General features: G+C 40.8%; 2 protein-coding genes across 7 annotated transcripts; both read right to left on the bottom strand.

Moving 5' to 3' along the window:
• Positions 1-8,343: 8,343 nt before the first annotated feature.
• On the bottom strand, positions 8,344-11,869 carry LOC133719872 (uncharacterized). Its single transcript, XM_062146072.1, has 2 exons — positions 9,044-11,869; positions 8,344-8,702 (listed from the first exon to the last, which is right to left on the bottom strand). The coding sequence occupies exon 1, from the start codon at positions 10,475-10,477 to the stop codon at positions 9,425-9,427; it is 1,053 nt and encodes a 350-aa protein (XP_062002056.1). The 5' UTR covers positions 10,478-11,869; the 3' UTR covers positions 8,344-8,702; positions 9,044-9,424.
• A 1,002-nt stretch (positions 11,870-12,871) lies between these two features.
• LOC133719867 (probable disease resistance protein At4g27220) lies at positions 12,872-22,363 on the bottom strand. 6 transcript variants are annotated; one of them, XM_062146056.1, is made up of 14 exons: positions 21,995-22,363; positions 21,103-21,863; positions 18,216-21,020; positions 17,094-17,458; positions 16,953-17,001; positions 16,779-16,863; positions 16,612-16,681; positions 16,412-16,511; positions 16,290-16,339; positions 16,135-16,189; positions 15,052-15,147; positions 14,193-14,349; positions 13,706-14,010; positions 12,872-12,996 (listed from the first exon to the last, which is right to left on the bottom strand). In XM_062146056.1, the coding sequence occupies exons 1-4, from the start codon at positions 22,019-22,021 to the stop codon at positions 17,329-17,331; spliced, it is 3,723 nt and encodes a 1,240-aa protein (XP_062002040.1). In that variant the 5' UTR covers positions 22,022-22,363; the 3' UTR covers positions 12,872-12,996; positions 13,706-14,010; positions 14,193-14,349; positions 15,052-15,147; positions 16,135-16,189; positions 16,290-16,339; positions 16,412-16,511; positions 16,612-16,681; positions 16,779-16,863; positions 16,953-17,001; positions 17,094-17,328. The 6 variants fall into 6 exon arrangements, with proteins under 6 accessions (XP_062002040.1, XP_062002041.1, XP_062002042.1 ...); XM_062146057.1 differs by lacking the exon at positions 12,872-12,996 and having other exon boundaries at positions 13,338-14,010; positions 15,337-16,189; XM_062146058.1 differs by lacking the exon at positions 12,872-12,996 and having other exon boundaries at positions 13,338-14,010; positions 16,124-16,189.

The raw sequence follows: 22,363 nt of genomic DNA, 5'->3' as shown, positions 1-22,363 counted from the left end.
CTAAGAGTTTTGAGTTGGGAGCCAGCAAGTGGATCCAAAAGATACATATGTCCTCAAAAACATCGCCGCGAGGCTCTTTTTGATGCGGAGCATATTTTAAAAGTTCATATTATTTTCAATATACAACTATGGGGGCCTATATTTGGGGCCTTGCGAGACACGTTGACTCAGCTTCTCACGGATATTTGAATATCAGGATAAGATAATATTATTGTATTCATAAAGTGGCTTTGCGGCCAAAAGCAGTACATTCATTACAAAGCCAAAAGTGGCTAGAATACAAAACAGGAATCTTCCGATATCTTCTGAATCTTTTCTCAAGTGGAAGCAGCTATGGAATCCAATGTCGGGTTGAGCCGCGCCATTATCCCAAGGAGGGGCAGACTTCAGGGAAGGAAAAAGAGGAGTAACGGAGCCCCCGCGCCCCCTTTACATGGAAGCGGTAGAGGAATACAACATAAGCTTGGCCAACACCATTATTCATGAGAATGGGAGACTCCAGTGAAAGAAAATGGAGCCTCCAAGCCCCCTCAATTGGAAGCAGCTATGGAATCCAACGCCGGGTTGAGCCGCGCCATTATCTCCTGGAGGGGCAGAGAGTGAAGGAACAAAATATCAGCTTGAGTCTCTGCACCCCCTCTAGCCTTGGTAACCACCATTAGCTGGACGTGAAGTACAGGAACAACCATTCTGTAGCTTGAACCCATTCCTTCAAAGAGTCCATCCCTTCTCATCCCTCCAAGATTCTATCAAGAAGAGAAAGGGGGAGAAGGAGGTGAGAACCAAAGCCCCTTCCATCTGGAGGGCACAACACGGGCCAGGTCCAGAAGGAAGGAAACAGAGGAGGAAAGACGAACCTCAGAGTGGCCGTCCTCCCTTTCTCCGTTTCGCTCCGTGTGTAGGATTATGACAAAGATGATCTCGCATGATCGTGGATCCCACACTCGGAGCCCCCTCGCGTTTCTAAACCAATCTGAAGCCTGGCATTTTTGTTGCAGAACTCCAGAAGGACGAAACAAGGGGTTGCCTAAGATTACGCCATGAGGCCTAACCCAGGCTTAAGATTACGCCATAAAGCCTAAAATTTAGAGGCTAAAGGTCATTTCTTGAGGGGAAGATTTGTGAAGAAGGAGAAAAAGAAGCAAGGATTGAAAGGCCATTTCTCGAATATTTCAGAAAAGTTGTTGTGAGTATTCCCTTCCTGAAATACAACTATTTATAGGGACTTCAGGCAAATCCCCACCCTTGGATGAAGCTCTATTTCAAAACCGATGTCAATAAATCGAGATTAGTGATTCCAAATCTCGGGAAAAAAGGGATTAGCAGCATGTGAAGAGCGGTTTTTGAGGAGTTAGCTATTATTAGAGGATTAATAGCATGTGGGGAAACCGAACGGTTTTCGAGGAGGTAACTGTTCTTGTCACAAGATTATTTTTTCACGACTGTTGTTTTTCAACGAGTGATTAATGCCTTAAATCTCGGAAAAGAAGGGATTAACAGTATGTGAGGAGACCGAACGGTTTTCGAGGGGGCCTACAGAGATTGGCCCGCAAAGCTCAATTTCAAGCAAAGTTCCTCCACGCGGAGTTTCGCCGCAATAGCACTTGCTTCGGCCTGAGTGGCCCGTTCTTTGAGATGGGCCAGGTTGCGGCCCATTTCTTCAGAAGCAGCCAGAGGTTCATCGAGTTGGGCTTCTTCTGTAGCAATCGCGTTTTCAACAAAGGCTAAACCGGTATGGAGGTCCTCGATCCGAAGTTTGAAGTCGGACCTTTGGATTTGTAGTTCCCGCAGGCGGTTGGTTCGCTCATTTAAAATACCGCGAGAGATGTCCATTTCTCGAGAGAGGCTATTCAAAGCCTCTCGAGTGTCGTGAGCCTGGGCGTTCGTGGCCGGTTGACGTTGGCGGGCCTCACCAAGTTCATTCAGCAGATCGTCAATGGCACTAAATTGCTGCAGGGTCAATGCCTTCTCCTGGCAAAGATACCTTAGGGCTTCCAAGACTCGCGAGAGGATGTCAGTCTCCAATACCTGAGGACCCAGATGTTCGCGAAGCACCATCTTAGCCTCATCCACAGTAGAAAGAGGAGTTACCTCCAACACCCTCATCAATCTCTCGAATCTGGTAGGAGGAGGAGGCGGCGGAGGCGCTACAGGATCACGAACCACCAATGCAAAAGGGTGGACAGCTTCCTCAGTTTCTTCATCTTCAATAGGTTGGTATGTCCCTTCAGCCGCGGGAGAATCTGGAAACTCCACTCGCGGCTCACCATGGGCAAGTGGAGCAGATTCAAGCACAGGGCCCTCGGCTTCGACGGTTGTCTCATTTATTCGCGAGACTTGGGGGGCACCACCACCGTCAGTATCATTTTCCATCTCTTGGGCGACTGTCCGGCCGATAGGACCCTCAGCGTTTGTAGCCACCTCCTCGGTACAAACAGAATCCTGATTAGATTCAGAAATGTCAGAGAGCGGGGTTGGATCCAAAGGGAAATGGAAAGTATTGGCCAAACAGTGGCTTACCTCTCGAGCTGTCGGGTCAATATCTGGTACGTGGTCACCAAGAGGAAGAGGCCCCGCCTCATTCACCTCTTGAACCTCTAGTGCCGCGAGAATCTTTGTCGTCATCATTTCCTCATAAGCGGCAGAAGTCTCAGAGTGGCTTTCCACGCTTTCATCCTCCGAGGAGTCGTCATCAGAGATCGTTATTAGAATGGTAAGACCTTGCAGATGCTCTGTAGATGTGGGAGACGGAAGAGGCGCCACGGGGTTAGTTGATGCTTGAACTAGCGAGAGAGTTGGTTCTTCTGCAGTGGCTGAGGGTCCAGCCTCGCTCAGGCGAGAGGGATTAGTGGTCCTTTGACGGACCTGTCAAAAGATACACAGTGAAGATCCTGCCCAGATTCTAAAATTTAAAAAGGATAAGACAGGGCCAGAGCTTACCAGCCGCATTGACAGAGGTTCGTCATCTTCAAAACTCTCTTCGACGAATTGAGCTCGATCGCGTTTGCAAGTATGAGCAGCAATTACCTGCACAGAAGAGGAATCACAACTCAGAAAATAGAAGGGGTCTGGAAAGCCAAATGTGCAAAGTCAGAATTAGTCTGGGGCAGTTTACCTCAACAAGGCTCACATCGTCATCATCAGAGGACTCCCCTTCAGGAGGCTCCTCGGATACTGCCTTCTGTTTCCAGGCCTGAGTAGAGGCTGCCCTGCTCCGGTTGGTACGCTAGAAATAAAACAAATGTACTTAGCAATAAGGATTGATACTCAAGCCAAGGAAAAGAAATGGTGAGGGAAGTTGGAAACTTACTGATGCCCATTGTTCACGAATCTGTATTCCCGGTTGTGCTTGCCGCGAGGGCCTTTGTGGCTGCGAGGGCGGAACAGGTTGATGTTGCGGAGGAGCAGGAACAGGAGGCGGAGCCTCGCCAGCATAATATTGTTCAAGGATGTCGCTGTCCACGGCAAAGGGATGTTCCAAGTCGCGGAAAAGGATGGCGAAAAGGTCACAGTTATTCATGCCCCAACAGTTCACTGACACTTCTTTCCACCAATCAGCATAGTCATCATCGACATCGTTGAGGGGGTATAGCGCTCTGATCCAAGGGGGAATCACTATCAAAGTAAACTGACTCTGAAAGGGGGCAGACCCAGGCGGAGCTGATCTCCGCCAAGAGGTGTAGTAATTGGCAGAATCAACCAAAGGCCAGGGTACCAACTGGGCCAACCCAAATTGACGAGCAAAGTGATTGGGTGCATAAAGTTCGTAACTTAGTTCATCCGTGGCCAATTGAATGTCAGAGCAAGAAATAGTGCGGCGAAACATCATCATAGCTTCTTCGCGATGACCCGGGCGAGGAAGAAACCCATTTGCCAATATCGCGGGGAATCTTCTATTTACCACCAACTTCACATCCGGCATCTCATCCAGAAGATACAAAAACGAGAAACACTCGGAAAATGCCGGAGATTCATACCTTCCCTCGCGGCAGAGCCACCGGCCCAACAGAACGTCATTTGGAGGCACTGCTGGCACGTCTGGTCGGCGAAAATGGGGGAAATAAGTCTGGAGCCAGAAATCCAGAATCCATAAGGGGCCTGAGGATTGGACTTCGAATGGATGCATAGCGACTTGATAAAGGGCTCGATAAAGCGAACCCAGAACCGGTTGACCAAGGCCAACGACTGTGCCATTATAAAGAGCAGTGGCCAAAGAGGACCAAGTGCCAGTTGGTTTACCAGCAGAAGTACAGAAAATAAACTTACAAAGCCACCACTCGAGGAAGGCAATTCCCCCGGTTTCGTCATGATGTCCGCGGTAGTAATTTCGCCAAGACGGGAAAGATCTGCTATGAATGCTGCGACCTGTCTGAGTCATCTGCAGCGGGAATTTCTCGTCATCAAATTGGCCTTGAACATATGGTGCCGCGTGGATGGGTAGGCCCGTGATAGCGAGAATATCCAATAAGGAAATACTCATCTGCCCAAAGCGGAAATCAAAAGTGTTGCTGGCGGTGTTCCATAAGCAAAATGCCGCGGCGAGAGGAGCGCGATTAAGGCCGCCGGGAATTTGAAGACACAAGTCAATAGCATCCGCAATGCCTACTACGCGCCAGCGAGCCAAATCTCGGGCACGAACCTCATTGTACCAGGCTACATCAGGAGGTTGGATTGAGGGCCAGAAACCAATTTTGACTCTATGATGTTTCTGGCCCCAACCTCCAAGATCGGCAGGAGACCGGAGAAGAGCCGGGATGGGACGGCGGATGGGAAGCGCATAATAAGCCATAGCATCATCTGGCAAACGATCGCGAGGTGTGGGACCCAGACTCGCTTGACTATCGCCGCCACCAAAGCCCATCAGTCGACTTTTCTCCTCTCCGGTCTGACTTCTACATCGAACACTCATGTTAGTCTGCCAGGTGAATGCGGCTTTCTCAGTGATTTCATATGCCTGATCGATAACGAATGGTTTCTTGGATGCCATTTCTGGGTTGTGAGGAACACTTCTCCATTACACCTTTATTTATAGCTCAGATCTTTTTGGAGATTAGTTTATTAGCTGGGCCAGTGAGTGGCCCTAGTTAATAATTAATGAGCCATTATTCCATCTTGAGAATCGCATTTAAGGCGACAGTGAAGATGCTTCTCCATTACACCTTGATTTATAGCTCAGATATTACTGGAGATTAATTTATTAGCTGGGCCAGTGAGTGGCCCTAGTTGATAATTAATGAGTCATTATTCCATCTTGAGAATCGCATCTAAGGCGACAGCGGAGATACTTCTCCATTACACTTCGATTTATAGCTCAGATCTTTCTGGAGATTAATTTATTAGCTGGGCCAGTGAGTGGCCCTAGTTGATAATTAATGAGTCATTATTCCATCTTGAGAATCGCATCTAAGGCGACAGCAGAGATACTTCTCCATTACACTTCGATTTATAGCTCAGATCTTTCTGGAGATTAATTTATTAGCTGGGCCAGTGAGTGGCCCTGGTTAAAAATTAATGAGTCATTATTCCATCTTGAGATTCGCATCTAAGGCGACAGTGAAGATATTCCACCTTTTCCTACCACCGCGGGGCCAGCATAGTGGCCTGATGTTTTTTAAATAAAACATGATTAAAACCGATGCGGTTTTAGATGCTAAAGTTGCAGCTCTTATGGTGGTTTCACTTGGTCACACGTCATGATGTCGATAACCATGATCCAATCATCCTCTTCGGCATAAGACTCGCGAAGGATTAAATGACAGCAAACAGTTTGCTATTCTGGATCTTATTTCGCCAAGTACTATAGGCCTTGATCTAGGCAAGAAAGCGGCTTCAACACCTGCATTTGAGAAAATCAACAGAGAGCCGGCGAACAAGGCAGATACATGTTGCTATACACATGGCGAAGCTACCACCAAGGAAGAGAAGGATCCTCATTCGCGATCAAAAGCAGTCTCCTTCGCATGGGGGGCACGCTAAAGTTCTGATCTCCTACAACCTGCCCAAGTTTGGCCAGATCCATGGGGGGCAATAAAGTTGGCAAAGGAAGCGTCAGTTCATGACAAAGGCAATCCAGATTGTGGCATTCAAGCTTTATGGCCTATTTAGAGGCCTATATGGAATCAGTCAAGTATTATCAGTCAAGCCAATACAAGTGGCTTTGGAGCAAAAACATTATAAGAGTAGTGTTGATTCAAGACCTCTTCAGTCAAGACGAGGACCTTTGACTTCGAGGTCTGGGGGGCAATGTTTGGACCCAAAATGAACATTTTGGCCTGACAAGGCATGTGTTGGAGAAATTGAGCCAATGTCAGTGGCTCAAGCTATATTTTGTCGACAAGCTCGAAATATATATTTAGAGGCTAAATAAAGCCTACTATGGAAGCATGGAAACATGAAAAGTCAACTTTAGCACATTTTCCTACTTCGGCTAGGAGAAACCGAGCTAAACAAGGAAGGAGGGGCGGCAGACTAACCAAATGAAATCTAAATGAGCTGAAACTTTCCAGATCCATTCTAGACAGCCCAAGGATCATTTCTTATGAAGAGTGCCAGAGATATTTTTGAGTGGAAGGCCTTCAAACAATCAGTCCAATCTTTTGCAGAAGCAAAACTGGAAAACTGGACCTGTAAGAGGTCCAGCAGCGTTTCCGGCCCAACCACTATATGAAAAGCTCTGAAATTTGACCAGGGTGATCTACACTCATAGTGGAACATTTGTTATGAAGAGGTCACGGTCAAAATCGGAATTCTTGTTGGAGAAATAATTGAAGGAATAAAGGGGCAGAAACTGACCTAAAACCAGCTCAATATTCACATGTTCATGTTTCCTACCCACATGAAGAAAGCTAGATGCTTTTCTTCTTTTTCCTTGGATATATTTTTCAAGACAATCTCTTTAATAGATCATCACCACTTCCATGTTGCTGCACCTTCATGCTTTGCTTTCATTCCATCTTTTCTCTATCTTTTCCATATTTTACAAGAGAACTTAGATCTACTTTCATTATTTTTCTTCCACTCATCATTTCACTCTTCTTTTTCTTCCCTATATAAACACCTTCTCCTCTCATTCTAAGACGCACATTTACATTCAACAACAACATCTCTAAGATGATCTAAGTTCTCTCTAAAGCAAACCTCTCTAAGAGCAACTCCTCTCCCTCTCTTTCTCTTTCTCTTTCTCTTACCGGTGATCACACTCCTAGTCCTAGTCTTCTCAGAAGCCGACTTTCAGTGCCACCAAACCCTTTGTCAACGTGCTTCGGTCTTAGTCTCCTCGGGAGCCGACGGTAGTGCCGCGACCACAACGGTTACAGAACCAGCCAAGCAAGGGTAACGCCCTAGCAACCCAGCCAAGCTAAAGTCACGCTTTAGCAAGATCTCAACAATTCCCGGTGATGTCGCTCTGCTCGATCTACAATATTGAGTATCGATTGTGTTAACAAGAAGAAACTTCAGCAAAGTCCTCACCACGAGGCAGAAAGAATCCCACGACGAGGTTGGTGCTCTCCTCGTCTACAATCGCTTGAAAAGAAGTCAGGTCAAGGGACATCCCCGACGACCGCACCCGAACGGTGCTGGCACGCCCGCGCAGAAAAGAGACTGTTGACCAGCTGCAGCAAAATTGGAGCCAAACAAGCCAAATTTAGCTAAGAGCAAATAATTATAAGTTTTGTAATTTTCTGAGTTCTATGTATTTTTTGATAGTTGTGATTTCAGTTCAGTTATCACAATTTATGTATTATTGAACTTTTGATTATCAATAAAAATTCTCGAGGTATTTCATTCAAATTGTGTTACTACAATTTTATTAAAATTCTCTGCAACTTTTATTTTGTGTTCTTGATTTACCTAAATGTCAGATGGTCTTGTAACTTCAGTGAACATGTTCCTTCAGTTTAAAGTACAAGCATTAAGACCATCAGTGTTTTTAGTTATGCTTGAGTTTCATTTTGAAACATTCAGTTGGACCATTCAGGTATATGATCTTCTGGTAATACGCGATGTTCATATACTGCATCTTTTGTTTTAATAGCATATGTGGAATGCAGGAGCTTATGATAGTGGTCTGGAAGTGCTGCATTTTTGTTAAAATGTATGCTTTTCCTTGCTCTGCATAAGCTACTGTGTTTTGACCATGTTGAATGGATTTTGAGACTTTTCCTTATTCTGGTGCACACTACAGTTGGTTGTGAACGAGTTAATGTTATTCAGTTTTGGTTGTCCTTGATAACCAGTGATAGTCCAAGTGGGAGATTGTTAGATCAAAAGTGGACTCATCACAAGTTATCCTAGAGTAACAAGGAAACCATCAAATACATTAAATCGTATACAACATGGATTTGGAAAAGAATCAACCTAGATATCTAATGTGATAGTGTATTTATCATTGGATTAGGAATCCATTAATTGGACTACAAGAAAGTCCTAAACTGTGATGCATTAGGATTCTTAGATACAAGACTTGATTCTTAAGGAAAACCTTTATGGGAGGATTCTTAGGACTAGTACTTGTATAAATAAGAGGTTAGGGTCCCTGTTATCACCACCGTTTACAAGCATTGTGTTCTGCCCATTCAGAAGCTACAGTTGGTGAATAGAAGAAGACTTCAACCTCGTCTTCATCCTTGTTTTTGCAGCCTCGTCTTCATCCTTGTTTTTGCAGCTGCAGCAATGGCTTCTACTTATGACGTCAATGGTATCTTTAAAGTCAATAATGAACATGAGTGTCCCAAACACGCAATTGTGGTGCAATTAGGAAACATAGAATCAAGAAATCAAAAAAATTGCATCACTGTTTGAAAACTGAAGAAACCAACTAACAATTTATTTTTGAAAGCGGAACTCGTTTGCAGAAAAAGATTAAGAAAGCAAACAAATAATCTCTAAGATATATTGAGAAAGCAAATAAATAATGTACGAAAAAAGCCCATTATTTCTGTTTGTTTTACTAGCAGGAACTCAAACTAGCCTACCAATTATATAAGCAAACTATAAGAGAAAAGGAAAAATGAATATAACAGTTTAAGACCCAGCGACATACCTTAACACTACCGGTTTGGAAAGCGGTCTCTGCTGACGAACATCATTGAAAACGACTTGGTTCCTGCTGTGGAAGTAGTCAGAAGCAGAGCATGGGAATGACAAGTGGGGGCAGTCCTCCAGACGCAAGTTTTCCAATGAAGGACACTCAAAATCAATAGCACCACTTCCCTTGTACAACATTGGAAGATATTCCAATTATAAGTTCTTCAATTTTGAAAGAATGGTCTTCTTGTTGTTCAATGTTTCCCTCCTTGCTTCGATTGCATCGAGACACAATAAGGGTTTCCAATTGAAAAAGACAATAAGCTACATCAAATGTGAAGAGACTTCCCTGGAAGTTGCAATTATGAATGACCAAATCCTTTAGAGTCTGGAACATTCAACGTGGAGCAGGACCATTACATATTCCTCTTACAACATGTAGATCCTGTAACTCCATCTCTCTCAGATTTATTTGATCTGGCTCAAATCCTTCACATCCAAACAAATATTCCACTTTAGTATCAGAACAGAGTAGTTTTTCCAGACTTGGTAGTTTCTGCAATAATTTTGATGGCAACAGTACATTCCCCAAGTTACAGCACCGACGGACCTCCAATAATTTCAGACTGCAGAGAGATCCAGGTGGTAACTCACCAACACATAACTCCTCCAGGTCATTCAGCTCTTTCAGATGCAACTCTTCCATGTTCTCAAACACAGGCTTATCAGGAACACATGTTATGGCGTTCATCAACTCTTTCAGGCTCTCACAGCGACCAATTACAGAGAGAACTTTCAGTCCATGTAACCTCCCATGGTCATATTCCACAAGAATGTTACTTAAGCCTTTGCATTCTTCATAACGCAGCCTCTCAGTATTCTTTACCGCAGTGTTGACAAACCAGTCCGGAAAGGCTCCTATGGTTGTATCAGTTCTACTAAGACTCAAGGATCTACAATTATGGCCAGAATCATCAGATCGAAAGTTCTCAATGATTCTCTCTGAAATATGGCCGTGGCAAGTACTAATATCGAAGTAAACCCAATTCGGTTCGACCTCAACACTTTTAGGGATGCAATTTGCATCTGATATGCAAACTTTCAAAGTGCTTAAATATGATAAACCAGCTATTTCATCAAAGCCAATATTAGTTTTTTGTCCTTCTCCATCAATTTTACTAACCCAATCCCAAAATCCACATTGCATGTACAGTTCTTCTAATTTATGCAACTTTGATATCACTTTAGATCGAATTGTGCGAATACATTGAGCACTGACATCCAGCATCCTTAGATTGGTCAACTGTCCTATTTCTCTTGACATTTCTTTCAGAGCATTTTCTCTCATACTAAGAATCTCAAGCTTGTGAAGTTCTCCGATTACAGACATGTCAATTATGTTCAGGCAATAATTTAAGTACAAAGCTTGAAGATTGGTTAGGAAACTCATTGATTGGGGCAGTAATGAATACAAGTGTGGCTAAGATCCAAGACTCTTAATTCATTTTGACTTTGGAAAAAATATTTTGGGATCTCATTTAGAGAAGCATTGTGCTGTAGTAATAAAATCTGGAGATTTGGACATACCAACTCTTTGGTTAGCTTGCAAATTTTGTTCTTCATTAGTGAGATTGCACAGTAGCCTTTATGTGCATCAATCTTTGGCCAATTCTTCAGTTCAAAGCCAACTTTCACCAAGAACCGCTGGCCGTCTTCAGATAATGATGTCATTAATATTGCAATATCCCGAATGACATCATGCATCCTTACACATCCGTCAGCTCTAGCGTCCAAAAGCAAGCTAGAATCTTTAAGGGCCTTCACCACTAAATATGTTGTGGCGCGGGCTTCTAGCATGTTGTGGAGTCTTGAAACATTCCTTTCCCAATTCCATACTGGACCAAGTATTCAATTGGGATATCATAATCTTCTGGGAACAGGCAGCAAAGCAAGAAGCATGATTTGGAATCATCAGATTTCAAGTAATCATAGCTTAACTTTATGCATTTGAACACATCTCCCTCATCTTCAGGGTTGGGAGGTTGAGACACTTTCAGCCGTCGAGCAGCTTCTTTCCATCCGTCCAAAGCTTCATCTCGAAGCTATCGAAGCAATTGGTAGACCCGCACATTCTCTAACCACCTCTCTCGCTACAACATAGAAATTGGAAGATTTGTCAAAAGACTTCCTTGCTTCCTTCACAAATAAGCTCCAAGAATCTCCTTTTGATAAGATATTGAGATGAAGTGACAAGTGATCAAGTGATTGTTTGGTAGCCATTCTCAGGTGATATGTGATGAGATTCTTCATCAAGATTCATATCTCCAGCCCTCCAGGTTTGAAGGCAGGTAGAGACAGGAACCAGTTACATTTCCTTCTTCTCTCTCGTGAAAGCCACAAGAATCATGGACTAGGAAAAATGCTGAATGTTTACCCATCAATTTATTTTGCTTTGCAGAAATGTATATGGCGTCTGTTTCTGAGAAGATAATAAAATAAAGCTGAAATTAAAATCAGATACCAAGTAACAAAGAAGAATTTTCTCTGAAGCAAAGCAATTCATGCTTCTCCATAGGTTCTATCCTCACTTCCTAGATAGAAAACTCTATACACGCCAATGGCTTTTATTCAAATACTCAGGGAACAAAGGAGAACATAGACATAATACTCAAACGAGTGTGCACTAATATATGAAGGCTAGAAACCACTACTAAGTACTAACAAATGACATATCGAGGATCTATCATCTAGTTTCTAAAGAGGCATACTTAAATTCCTCAGATTGATGCTGATGTGGTAATGAAGAGGCTGGGAGGCCTCAGATAAGGCACTCATTGGAATAAAAAGGAAGCATTTCAAACTCTTGGATAACGTGAGCGTCCTTTCTTCTTCAAGAAATCTTGAATCTCAACTGAACTACCATCTGAGAAGGAGGAAGGTCTTTGATTGATTCCAAGGGTAATGTCTCCTTGTGCCTGCAATTTGGTATTTTAATAAAATTGCCGGGAGGCTTATGGAGAAAGTGAGATAGAGTGAGCTATGAGGAATACCTGGAGTGGCCTCCCATCACTTTCTTCTTGGCATTTGAATCCAGTAGCAATTAGAGTGATGCTAACCTGAATGAAACCAAGACAAGCAACATGACATTTAATAGGTTCTCAAACTAAATACCACCACATACTAGGATATATCATCTATTTGCTTATAGTTATACCTAGTAATGAGAAAATTAAGGTATAAAATATGCCTTTAGATGCACGAATGCAATTCCTTTCTGGCAAGTAGATTTTCAAGAAAAGGGAACAAGTAAAAGCATATATCTATTGATGGGGTTCTCTCTCTAATGAGGACTTCAAAAACAGTTGGATTGAAAAAATAATATTTTAATTAAATTTTAAAACACTCATCCAACCGTTGATTTGAAAGTCCTCATTAAGTCCTCACAAGAACTCTCCCATCAATTGGATTATCCTCTTTGTTACATTACTGGTACAGTAAGATATTATGGGGTTGAACTAATGCAGATGTGATCAGGTCATAATGTGCCAAGGGTAGGATTGCAGACTTTAGAGAAAGCAACAAAACTTACTTGACCACTGAGTGATGGATCTGTCACTGCTCCAAATATTAAATTTGCTGTTGGATCAACAAGATCATATATAACCTCGGCTGCAGCATTTACCTATAAGAAAACCCAAAATTAGAATGTAGCAGAAGAGAGATGTCTCATAACAGACTGTGAGTAAAAACCACAACTTGGAGAATTCAGTAGATGGGGAATAATTATATTGGAATTCAGGAAGTTCTGGTAATAAGTTTTTATGCCAATCAGAAGAAGTGGTACCTCATACAGTGTCAAATCAGTTCCACCAGTTATGTTCCAGACAATTCCAGTAGCCCTCTCTATATCAATATTTAATAAAGGTGATTGAATGGCATTTAACGCAGCATCTCTTGCCCTTGTCTTCCCTATTCCCAAAGAGGAAGGAAAAAAGAAAAAGACAGTTATCTCCTTACATAAAAAAAAAAAAATGGGGTGAATTATCCTCGCACAAGGAAATAGGCTCTGATGAAATGAACTGCTAATGCACCAATCACATGACAAAACAATTCATAGTATAGATAACTCGGTGAACATGTTATAGAAAGCAGAAATGGAGATATATGTTATATCTTGAAAAGCACCCAAAGAAATTTCACATCATCCTTATAACCCTCGAAGTAAATATTTTGTGCAAATCTCACAGCTGATAGCTAACTCACACAGAACTCCAGTCATTTTATTTTTTCTGCATTTTTCCAAAACAAAAAAGATGCACAGTTCTGCATTGAACAAGAGTGGCAACTAACAAGCATAAGAGGAACATGCATCTAGAAGATGGGATTGGCTACCACTAAGAAATTTGAATTCTCTATGTTGATGACAGAGTCATTTTAGTATCAAACTTTTCGCCATGCACACTCCAAATCACATTACATGGAAAATGCAACTAAAACTACGTGTTCAGACCATCTCCAGAACTAAGATATCCTTCTCAGTAAAACAAATAAATAAATAAATAATATCAGCAAAGGGCACTCCCCCTCTTTTGTAACATCCAATCAAAAAAACATTTCTGTAAGCTTATCCTGTACCTTATTGAAGACCAAATACCTATATATTTAAATTCTAACAAACCTGGGATTAGATCACCTTCCTCCTCACACACTAACCCCATAAACTGAGAAGTTCTTGATGTCATTCACAACAGTAATTTTCACAAGGTTAGCCACAGTGATGCCATCATGGTAATTAGGTTCCAGCACAATCATGTCCAAAATCATAAGTGAAGCCTCTGACTCTGACATCATATTAGCACTGTAAACATTCTAGTAAGTAGATCAAAAATTACCAGTTGCAGATCCTATCCCCATCAATGAAGAAACTGCATTCGCCATTATAGCCCTTATATCAGCAAAGTCAACATTTACCAGCCCGCGAATCTGCAATCAAGGTGATAACTATCAACTAGTGTAACAAAATATGACCCAAAGGAAATAGGACAGGAAACTACAAATGAAAGCAATATCAGAAAAGCACCAGTACTCAATCAAGTTAAGCATTTCAATTTTCAAAATCCAAACCAACACAATCAGCTAGCAGAGAACCAAGTTCAGCTCATCACCTGCACTTCATGTAGGAGCAACCAACCGACTTTTCGACATAGAACATGCAGCTCGGACACCTCCTCCTGTTCTGGCTCTGCGCCAGTTCATCATTATAGAATACTTTCCTTTTGTTGAGCTTGAAGTTTCGTTTCAACCATTTTGTAGTGCTGAAGACTGCAAGCAGCCAGTTGCCAAAAACAGTACAACACCATTAAATTTCAACTTCCATGTCTTTTAAAACAACATTAGCAATGTATGAGAAGACCAACTCATTTGAATAAGCTTCAAGTATGATTTAAAGGAAAAAAAACAAAAGTAGAACAAAACAAAAGCTTAAAATTGAATTCATATGTTCCATTTCAATCACAATTAAGTTTTAGCAAATCAGTTATGCAAAGTATTAAACTTGGGAAATTGAATAGAACTATAAGAGTCATAAACCCAAAGATCAATATGAAAAATACTGTCTTTAAGAAAAGAAAGAAGTAAAACTTAATGGGCAAACCTTTCTTGGAAAAAAGATTAAGAAACTGCCTTCCAAATCTAAAGGCCTTTCATCTTTAAAAAATTTTCTTCTGTTCCACGTGAGAAAATTCAAGTTTCAAATGTACAATTCAGCTAACATTTCATACAACAACTCGGAAGCATTCAAAAGCCGCATAACAAAATCAATCTAAACATTAAATATTCCAATTCCAATATTAAATTACAAAGTTTATAAATCAGAATTGGAATTCAAACTGTAAGCAATAAGACATCCATGGCAAGCTCAACTTCTAATAGAACCTAACCCTAGCATGTCATTGAAGATGCGGAACAATCATGACTTGATCATAAGTCATAACAAATTCATAGTATCCAATGGAAAGATCAGACCTTTTAGAGAATGTGTTGAAGCCGCTGAATTTCGTTCTTTTCGTAGTCACCACCTTTCGCTGACAACTTCTTGGCAGCAATCACGTGGATCTTACCCTATTTGAAATTTAAAAAGAAAGGTAAGTTAACATGTGATTAGAAAATCAACTGTAAACATTTGGATATATCTAAGATAACCTCAAAGTTCTATTCTCCTAAACTGAGACAAAAGTTTTTGAGTCTGTAGTTCATTATCTATAGGCAAAAGTGCATTATCATAGATTTAAAGAAGGGATGGTTACATACTCTGGCTATATATTCAATCAGGAGGGAATTTCAGTATTTTGAAGAAGCAACAATGGAATAATACCAAAGGTGATGGCTAGTGAAAAGTATGAGAAATCCAGCTACCTCACACACACAGAGAGATACACAATCACAAACTCCTGATAATTTAAACCTACTAAATTACCTTGTTCCTGGACTCAAAGACTGAGCAAGCAGGAGAAGGATATAGTACTGAGTAAGCAAATTCTGAGGCTAGCATCAAGGTATATATAATAAAATGTACAAAGGAGCATGGTATGATAGTCCATGATTCATGTAATATATGTCGTAATTGAATAACAACATATGAACTTCAACAGTAATAATATATGAATAAGACCATATATGAAAATCAACAGGAAATCACATGTATATATTTCTCAGATGCTTTTTTTTTTTTTTTTTAATCTGCAGTCCCTTAACAACTAAACCAATTCAACTACAACGAACTGACTATGAGTACAGATAGAATCCAAAAGACCAAACCAATTCAAGTAAACAAATTCAGTATATTGGTTTTTTTGGATCTGCAGTCCCTAAACAACTAAAAGAAATGAAATCAAGTTCCCTGCTGCATAACAAAGAGAAGGAAAACAACTATACCGATTCAAAACAACAAATCCAAAGACTGAAGCATGGTCAGAAAATGATAGCACCTAAAATTCAGAATATCTTCCACGTTTCAAAAACATAAAATCAAGCACACATGAGTATGATTGAAGAGGAGGTTAATGGATTTGAATGTATTTACTAATTCCTTGCTTACACATTACTTACTGGGCACAGGTCATGGCTTATTTTGTCAAGTGTCTTTTTGGGTTTTTGATGTTACCTGAAAAATGTAAAATTTCAGGACAACTTTACCATTTATTGCTTTCACCATTGTTACTGGAAGTAGAAAGAAATGGTAAAACATAAGATTTAAAAGATACCAGGGATCCAATGGCTTGCCTAGTATGCTTGAGTTCATCCCAAGCTGAACCTGCATATTGCATTTTCGTTTATTCAGTAAGAGTTCATAATACAATAAGGCAAGGTAAAAATATCAAGGTACCTCATCTGTTGCTTTATAGCTCCAACGCTCCAACTCAACCAAACCAGCTTTTACATATTCCCCATTACTAAACGAACAGCACTCTCACTGTAATAGAAGGCTACAGAGAAATATAATTGTAAGGCAAAATATAAAGTTTTCCTGTAGTAATCTCTATAGACTTGTCAATAATGTGCTTCATGACACACAATTCAACTCACCACCAAATTCTGATCTTGAAGATTCAACAATAACTCCATCCAATGTTCTAACAGTGCAATGATATATGGCCTGCAAATCGAAAAAACTAATCTAGCTTCCACCATTTTCTTTTATACACACAGTTCAATTGCGATACTGGCTTCAGAAAGCGTAATGTAAGCCCAACCTGATCACCATCTTCAGGTGTTGAATCACCTCCACCAGGTCTGATCACTGCTTTCATCAAGCTTCCGGCCACTATTTTCATCCTTCTATTACCAAACAAAAATCAACGAAAATTGAGTAACATTTCAATTTCCACAGATTTATCATCTAACTTGCTAAAATTGAAGCTACCTACCTCTTTTCGTCATCGGTAGGTTCCCGGAAGTTCGAGAATGATAAAATCCCTAGCCGTACACGAAGCAAATAGTTCCAGTTAGTTGAGGCAGTCGGAGTAGGAATCTCCACACTCAATTAGCTTGGGAATCACAGAGCTTACCTGAAATTCGGATGGGTGAGGACAAATCAGGAGTGATTGGCTCGAGATTCGTCGATTCTGGAAGCTTCAGTTCCCTATTTGAATTCCAACCAGAACTCGTTCTCTCCCTCCGGAGGGAGTCCGCGTCCTATCAATCCGACTTTTTTTTCTCCATGAGTTCTCTCCCTCCGCGACCTCTCACTCCTTCTTTCCTCCATGTGTTCTCTCCCTCTGGAGCGAGGCCGCGTCCTCTCACTCAGAGAGGCCGCGCCCTATCACTCAGATTTGCTTTCTTCATGTGTTCTCTCCCTCTGGAGCGAGGCCGCGACCTCTCACTCAGATTTGCTTTCTTCATGTTTCTTCTTGGAAATACTGAAGCCTTTACTCTGTCACAGTTGGATTCCAATTAATCTGATGAATTGAATGGGACCTATAAAATGTTGAAATGAATCTAGCTAATTTGATAAGTGAAATCTATTCAGAACCAAATACTGATGTTTCTGTGCCATTGGTACAAGCCTAATGAATACAACAAGGATTATGTTTTCAAATTTTGCGACAGTCAGTTGATTGCAAAAGTAAAAAATAAAAATAAGCTGGTACTGGTAGTCAAAACTCGTTTTCAATTTTTTTTAAATCAGAAATATTAATAAAACTAAAACCATCCATATATCTGAGGATCAAACAACAACCAAACCTGACAAATATCATTCACTAAAACAATGAGAGCTCGCTTATTCAAAAGCAAGCCTTCAAACATGATGCAAATCTGGCTACCTATTTCCTAGCCAGTTACCCTAGCATGCACGCAATTGTGATGAAATTAGGAGACATAGAATCAACAAATCAAAAAATTTCCATTAAAAGCTGAAGAAACCAACAAACAATTAAATTTTTGAAAGCGGAACTCGTTTGCAAGAAAAGATTAAGAAAGCAAAATAAATAATCTCTAAGATATTTGAGAAATTAAGCAAATAAATAATGTTGATTATGGAAAAGCTCTATTTATATATAGATCACTCACCAAAACAGCTTTTAATTTCTATTTGTTTACTAGCAGGAATTCAAACTACCCTACCAATTATATAAGCAGACTATAAGAGAACAAGAAAAATGAATTGAGTTTATGACCCAGCGGCATACTTAAATCGGAGAAACAGACTCCAATCTTCATTGACTGGGTTCCTGCTGTGGAAGTAGTCAGAAGCAGAGGAGGGTGGAAATGACAAGTGGGGGCAGTCCCTCAGATGCAAGGTTTCCAATGAAGGACACACAAAATCAACAGTAGCACTTCCCTTGTACAACATTGGAAGATATTGCAAACATAAGTTCTTCAATTTTGGAAGAACGGTCTTGTTGTTGTTCAATGTTTTCCTCTTTGCTTCGATTACTCTTTCCAAGACAGGGCATTCGGATACAACAAGGCTTTCCAATTGAAAAAGACACTGAGCTACATCAAATGTGAAGAGACTTCCTTGGAAGTTGCAATTGTGAATTACCAATTGCTTTAGAGCCTGGAACATTCGGCGTGGAGCAGGACCATTACATATGCTTCTTATTAAATCTAGATCTCGCAACTCCATCTCTCTCAGTTTTGTTTGATCTGGCTCAAATCCTTTACATTCAAACACATGATCCACTTTACTTTCCTCACAGTTTAGTATTTCCAAATTTGGTAGTTTCTGCAACAAATTTGATGGCAACAGTACTTTCTCCAAGTTACGACACTGATGGACCTTCAATAATTTCAGACTGCAGAGAGATCCAGGTGGTAACTCACCAACACATAACTCCTCCAGGTCATTCAGCTCTTTCAGATGCAACTCTTCCATGTTCTCAAACACAGGCATACGCATATCTGGAACACATGTTATTGCATTCATCAATTCTTTCAAGTTCTCACAGTCAATTACAGAGAGAACTTTCAGTCCATGCAACCTCCCACGGTCATATTCCACAAGAATGTTACTCAACCCTGTGCATTCTTTATAACTCAGCCTCTCAGTTTTCTTTACCACAGCGTTGACAAACCAGTCCGGAAGGGTTCCCATGGTTGTGTCAGTACTATCAAGACTCAAGGATCTATAATTATTACCAGATCGAAGGATGTTATAGATTCCCTGTCCACTCTTGCCGCTGCAAATACTAATATCAAAGTAAACCCACTTCGGTTCGACCTTAACACTTTTAGGGATGCAATTTGCATCTAATATGCAAACTTTCAAAATTCTTAAATATGATAAACCAGCTAATTCATCAAAGCCAATATTAGTTTCTTCTCCTTTTCCATCAATTTTACTCCCCCAGTCCCAAAATCCATATTGCATGTACAGCTCTTCTAATTTATGCAACTTTGATATCACTTTAGATGGAATTGTGCAAATACTTCCTCCCAAGGATAAAGCTGCAGCACTTATATCGAGCATCCTTAGATTGGTCAGTTGTTCTATTTCTCTTGACAATTTTTTCAGAGCAGTTCCTCTCATACTAAGAATCTCAAGCTTGTTAAGTTTTCCGATTACAGAAGTGTCCATTATGTTTCTGCAATAATCTAAATACAAAGCTTGAAGGTTGGTTAGGAAAACGATTGATTGGGGTAGTAATGAAATACGAGTGTTGCTAAGATCCAAGACTCTTAATTCATTCTGACTTTGGAAAAAAGATTTTGGGATATCATTTAAAGAAGCATTCTGTCGTAGTGATAAAATCTGGAGATTTGGACATACCAACTTTTCTGGTAGCTCGCAAATTTTGTTCTTCATTAGTGAGATTGCAGAGTAGCCTTTATGTGCATCAATCTCTGGCCAATTCGTCAATTCACAGCCAACTTTCACCAAGAACCGCTGGCCGTCTTCAGATAATGATGTCATTAATATTGCCATATCCCGAATGACATCATGCATCCTTACACATCCGTCATCTCTACCGCCTAAAAGCAAGCTAGAATCTTCAAGGTCCTGCACCACTGAATATGTTGACTCTCGGGCTTGTAGCATGGTTAAATCTCGAAACATTCCTTTCCCAATTCCATACATGACCAAGTATTCAATTGGGATATCATAATCTTCTGGGAACAAGCAGCAAAGCAAGAAGCATGATTTCAATTCATCATCCTTCAAGAAATCATAGCTTAACTTTATGCATTTGAACACAGCTTTCTCATCTTCACGGATGGGAGGTTGAGACGCTTTTAGTCGTCCTGCAGCTTCTTCCCATCTGTTCAAACCTTCATCTCGAAGGGCCCTCGCAACTGCTATCAAAGCAATTGGTAGACCGGCACATTCTCTTGCCACCTCATGTGCTACATCATAGAAATTGGAAGATTTGTCAGAAGACATCCCCGCTTCCCTCACAAATAAGCGCCAAGAATCTTCTTCTGATAAGGTATTGAGAGGAATTTTTGCATGGGTCCCCATCATCTTACAAACTTTCAATCTTCTGGTGGTCATTAGGACTTTGGAATTGCGTGTTTGAAGTTCGTTGTGGCTCGGAATTCCAATGTCTGAAAACTTTATTCTCTGCCAAATGTCATCCAAGATTATGAGGATCCCGGTTTCTCTCATTATTTTCTCCTTCAATTCACGGGCTCTTACAATTTCCGTCTTCTCCTTGAGTTCAAAGCCCAGCGTTTCTGCAAATTCCTGTTGAATTTTCTTCAAGTCGGGTTTTTGGGATACGACAGCCATAATCACTTTATTAAAAAGCTTTTTTTCTTCGGCTTGTACACCTACATGTTTCACCATTGTTGTCTTTCCAACGCCCCCCATGCCGTAGACTCCAATGGTAGTGGCCTCACCATCTTTTAGCGCCTCCATGACCTTATCAATGGCTTCTTTTGTTGCTGCAAATTCTTCAAAATCTCCGAGGGACACTTTTAACACAGGTTCAGTCGGTCGTAATTTATTGCACACCTCTTCCACAATTTTAACCAAAAGTTCTTCGTCATTGCTGCAAGTAAGCATTACGGGATTAATGATAAATTCAAAAGCACAAGTATTACTAATTTAAAAAAAGTTTTCATCAAGCTTACTTAAATGTCTCTGAATGCCACCCGGAGAAATTTGCCACCTTTGTTACAGCATCTCTCCACTGCTTCACCTTCTCTCCGTGTCGCCTAGAATTTTCATGCATAGTTAAAGCATCTCCGAAACTGCTCTTCTGACGTCTTACATCAGTAGGATCCACATTATAAAAAAGTGGTAGAATTCTTTTGTCGTCTCCTTTCATGCATTCACAAATGTGTCTCAGTTCCTCCAAACACCAAGCGGAAGAGGCATAGTTTTGAGAGAGAACAACAATTGCAAACCTTGATTTTTTAATTGCCGTTAGCAGAGCGTCAGAAATAACATCCCCTCGTTCAAGATCTCGGTCATCCATGAATGTTTTGATTCTCCTTTTTTGCAGTCGTTTGTGTAAAGAGAATGTGATGCTCTTACGAGTATCTTTACCCCTGAAGCTCAAAAACACATCATGCTTCCACGTAGGAGCTGGTGATTCAGCTGATGATGCAGAGGCGTCGACGTCAACCGGTTCTTGATGATCCTCTGATATTGGATCTGGGGTTTCAACGACGTCAACCAGTTCCTGATTACCCTCTGATATCTGCTCTGGGGTTTCAACCGTGTAACTGAACCTACTCTTCCATATCCACCCAAGACTGGCTATTACGTTCCATGTCACAATCACCACAATAATGAACCAATTCTTCCATATCCACTTAAGGCAGGCTATGACACCGAATTCGAACCATTGCACCATTACCGCACTAATCACAATAATCATCCTCATCGTCTTTCAATTATTATTGTTTCAATATGCAAACATAGAGGAGGAAAACAAAAACGAATCAAAACCAACGAAAACAAATATTGGAGGATATATACAACTTGTATATGAAATAGTGAGTAGAATATGTTTCTAACCTCAAAGACATACTGATAGAACTCCATTAGCTTCAGCTATTACAGACCCAGAGTATTGTGCCTTGGAGATCGAGGAGACTTTTGGATAGATGAATCTCCCTTGGCCTTAAGAGCTAGCTAGGCTTGATAATGTGAAAAACCAAAAAAGTTGAACACAGAGTGTGTGTCGTTTTGATGATGAAACATAAAAAGAGTCTCTTCATACCAGAATGTACTAGCATGTGAAAGAGAGTGGATTGCTTTTTCACATGCTGGGTTTGCTTTTTCACATGTGAAAGAGGTGAAATTTTACCTTACCGTACTGGGTTTGTTTGCTATTTCCAGGACAGGAAAGAGAGTGAATTGCTTTTTCGCTTTCATTTCCTGGAA

The sequence above is a fragment of the Rosa rugosa genome, chromosome 7 (genome assembly GCF_958449725.1).
Source record: "Rosa rugosa chromosome 7, drRosRugo1.1, whole genome shotgun sequence".
Taxonomy (NCBI): Eukaryota; Viridiplantae; Streptophyta; class Magnoliopsida; order Rosales; family Rosaceae; genus Rosa; species Rosa rugosa.
Note: the sequence above shows the minus strand (reverse complement) of the source record. Positions and strands in the feature narration are given on the sequence as shown.

Bases quoted from the DNA above. Each gene is read 5' to 3' on its own strand.
- LOC133719872 (XM_062146072.1), bottom strand. From the start codon at position 10,477: ATGAGTTTCCTAACCAATCTTCAAGCTTTGTACTTAAATTATTGCCTG.
- LOC133719867 (XM_062146056.1), bottom strand. From the start codon at position 22,021: ATGGAGTTCTATCAGTATGTCTTTGAG. The intron at 21,021-21,102 runs GTAAGCTTGATG...GCTTACTTGCAG, and splicing joins TGGCATTCAGAGACATTTAA to CAATGACGAAGAACTTTTGG. The intron at 17,459-18,215 runs GTATGCCGCTGG...CAACTGTGACAG, and splicing joins AGTCTGTTTCTCCGATTTAA to AGTAAAGGCTTCAGTATTTC.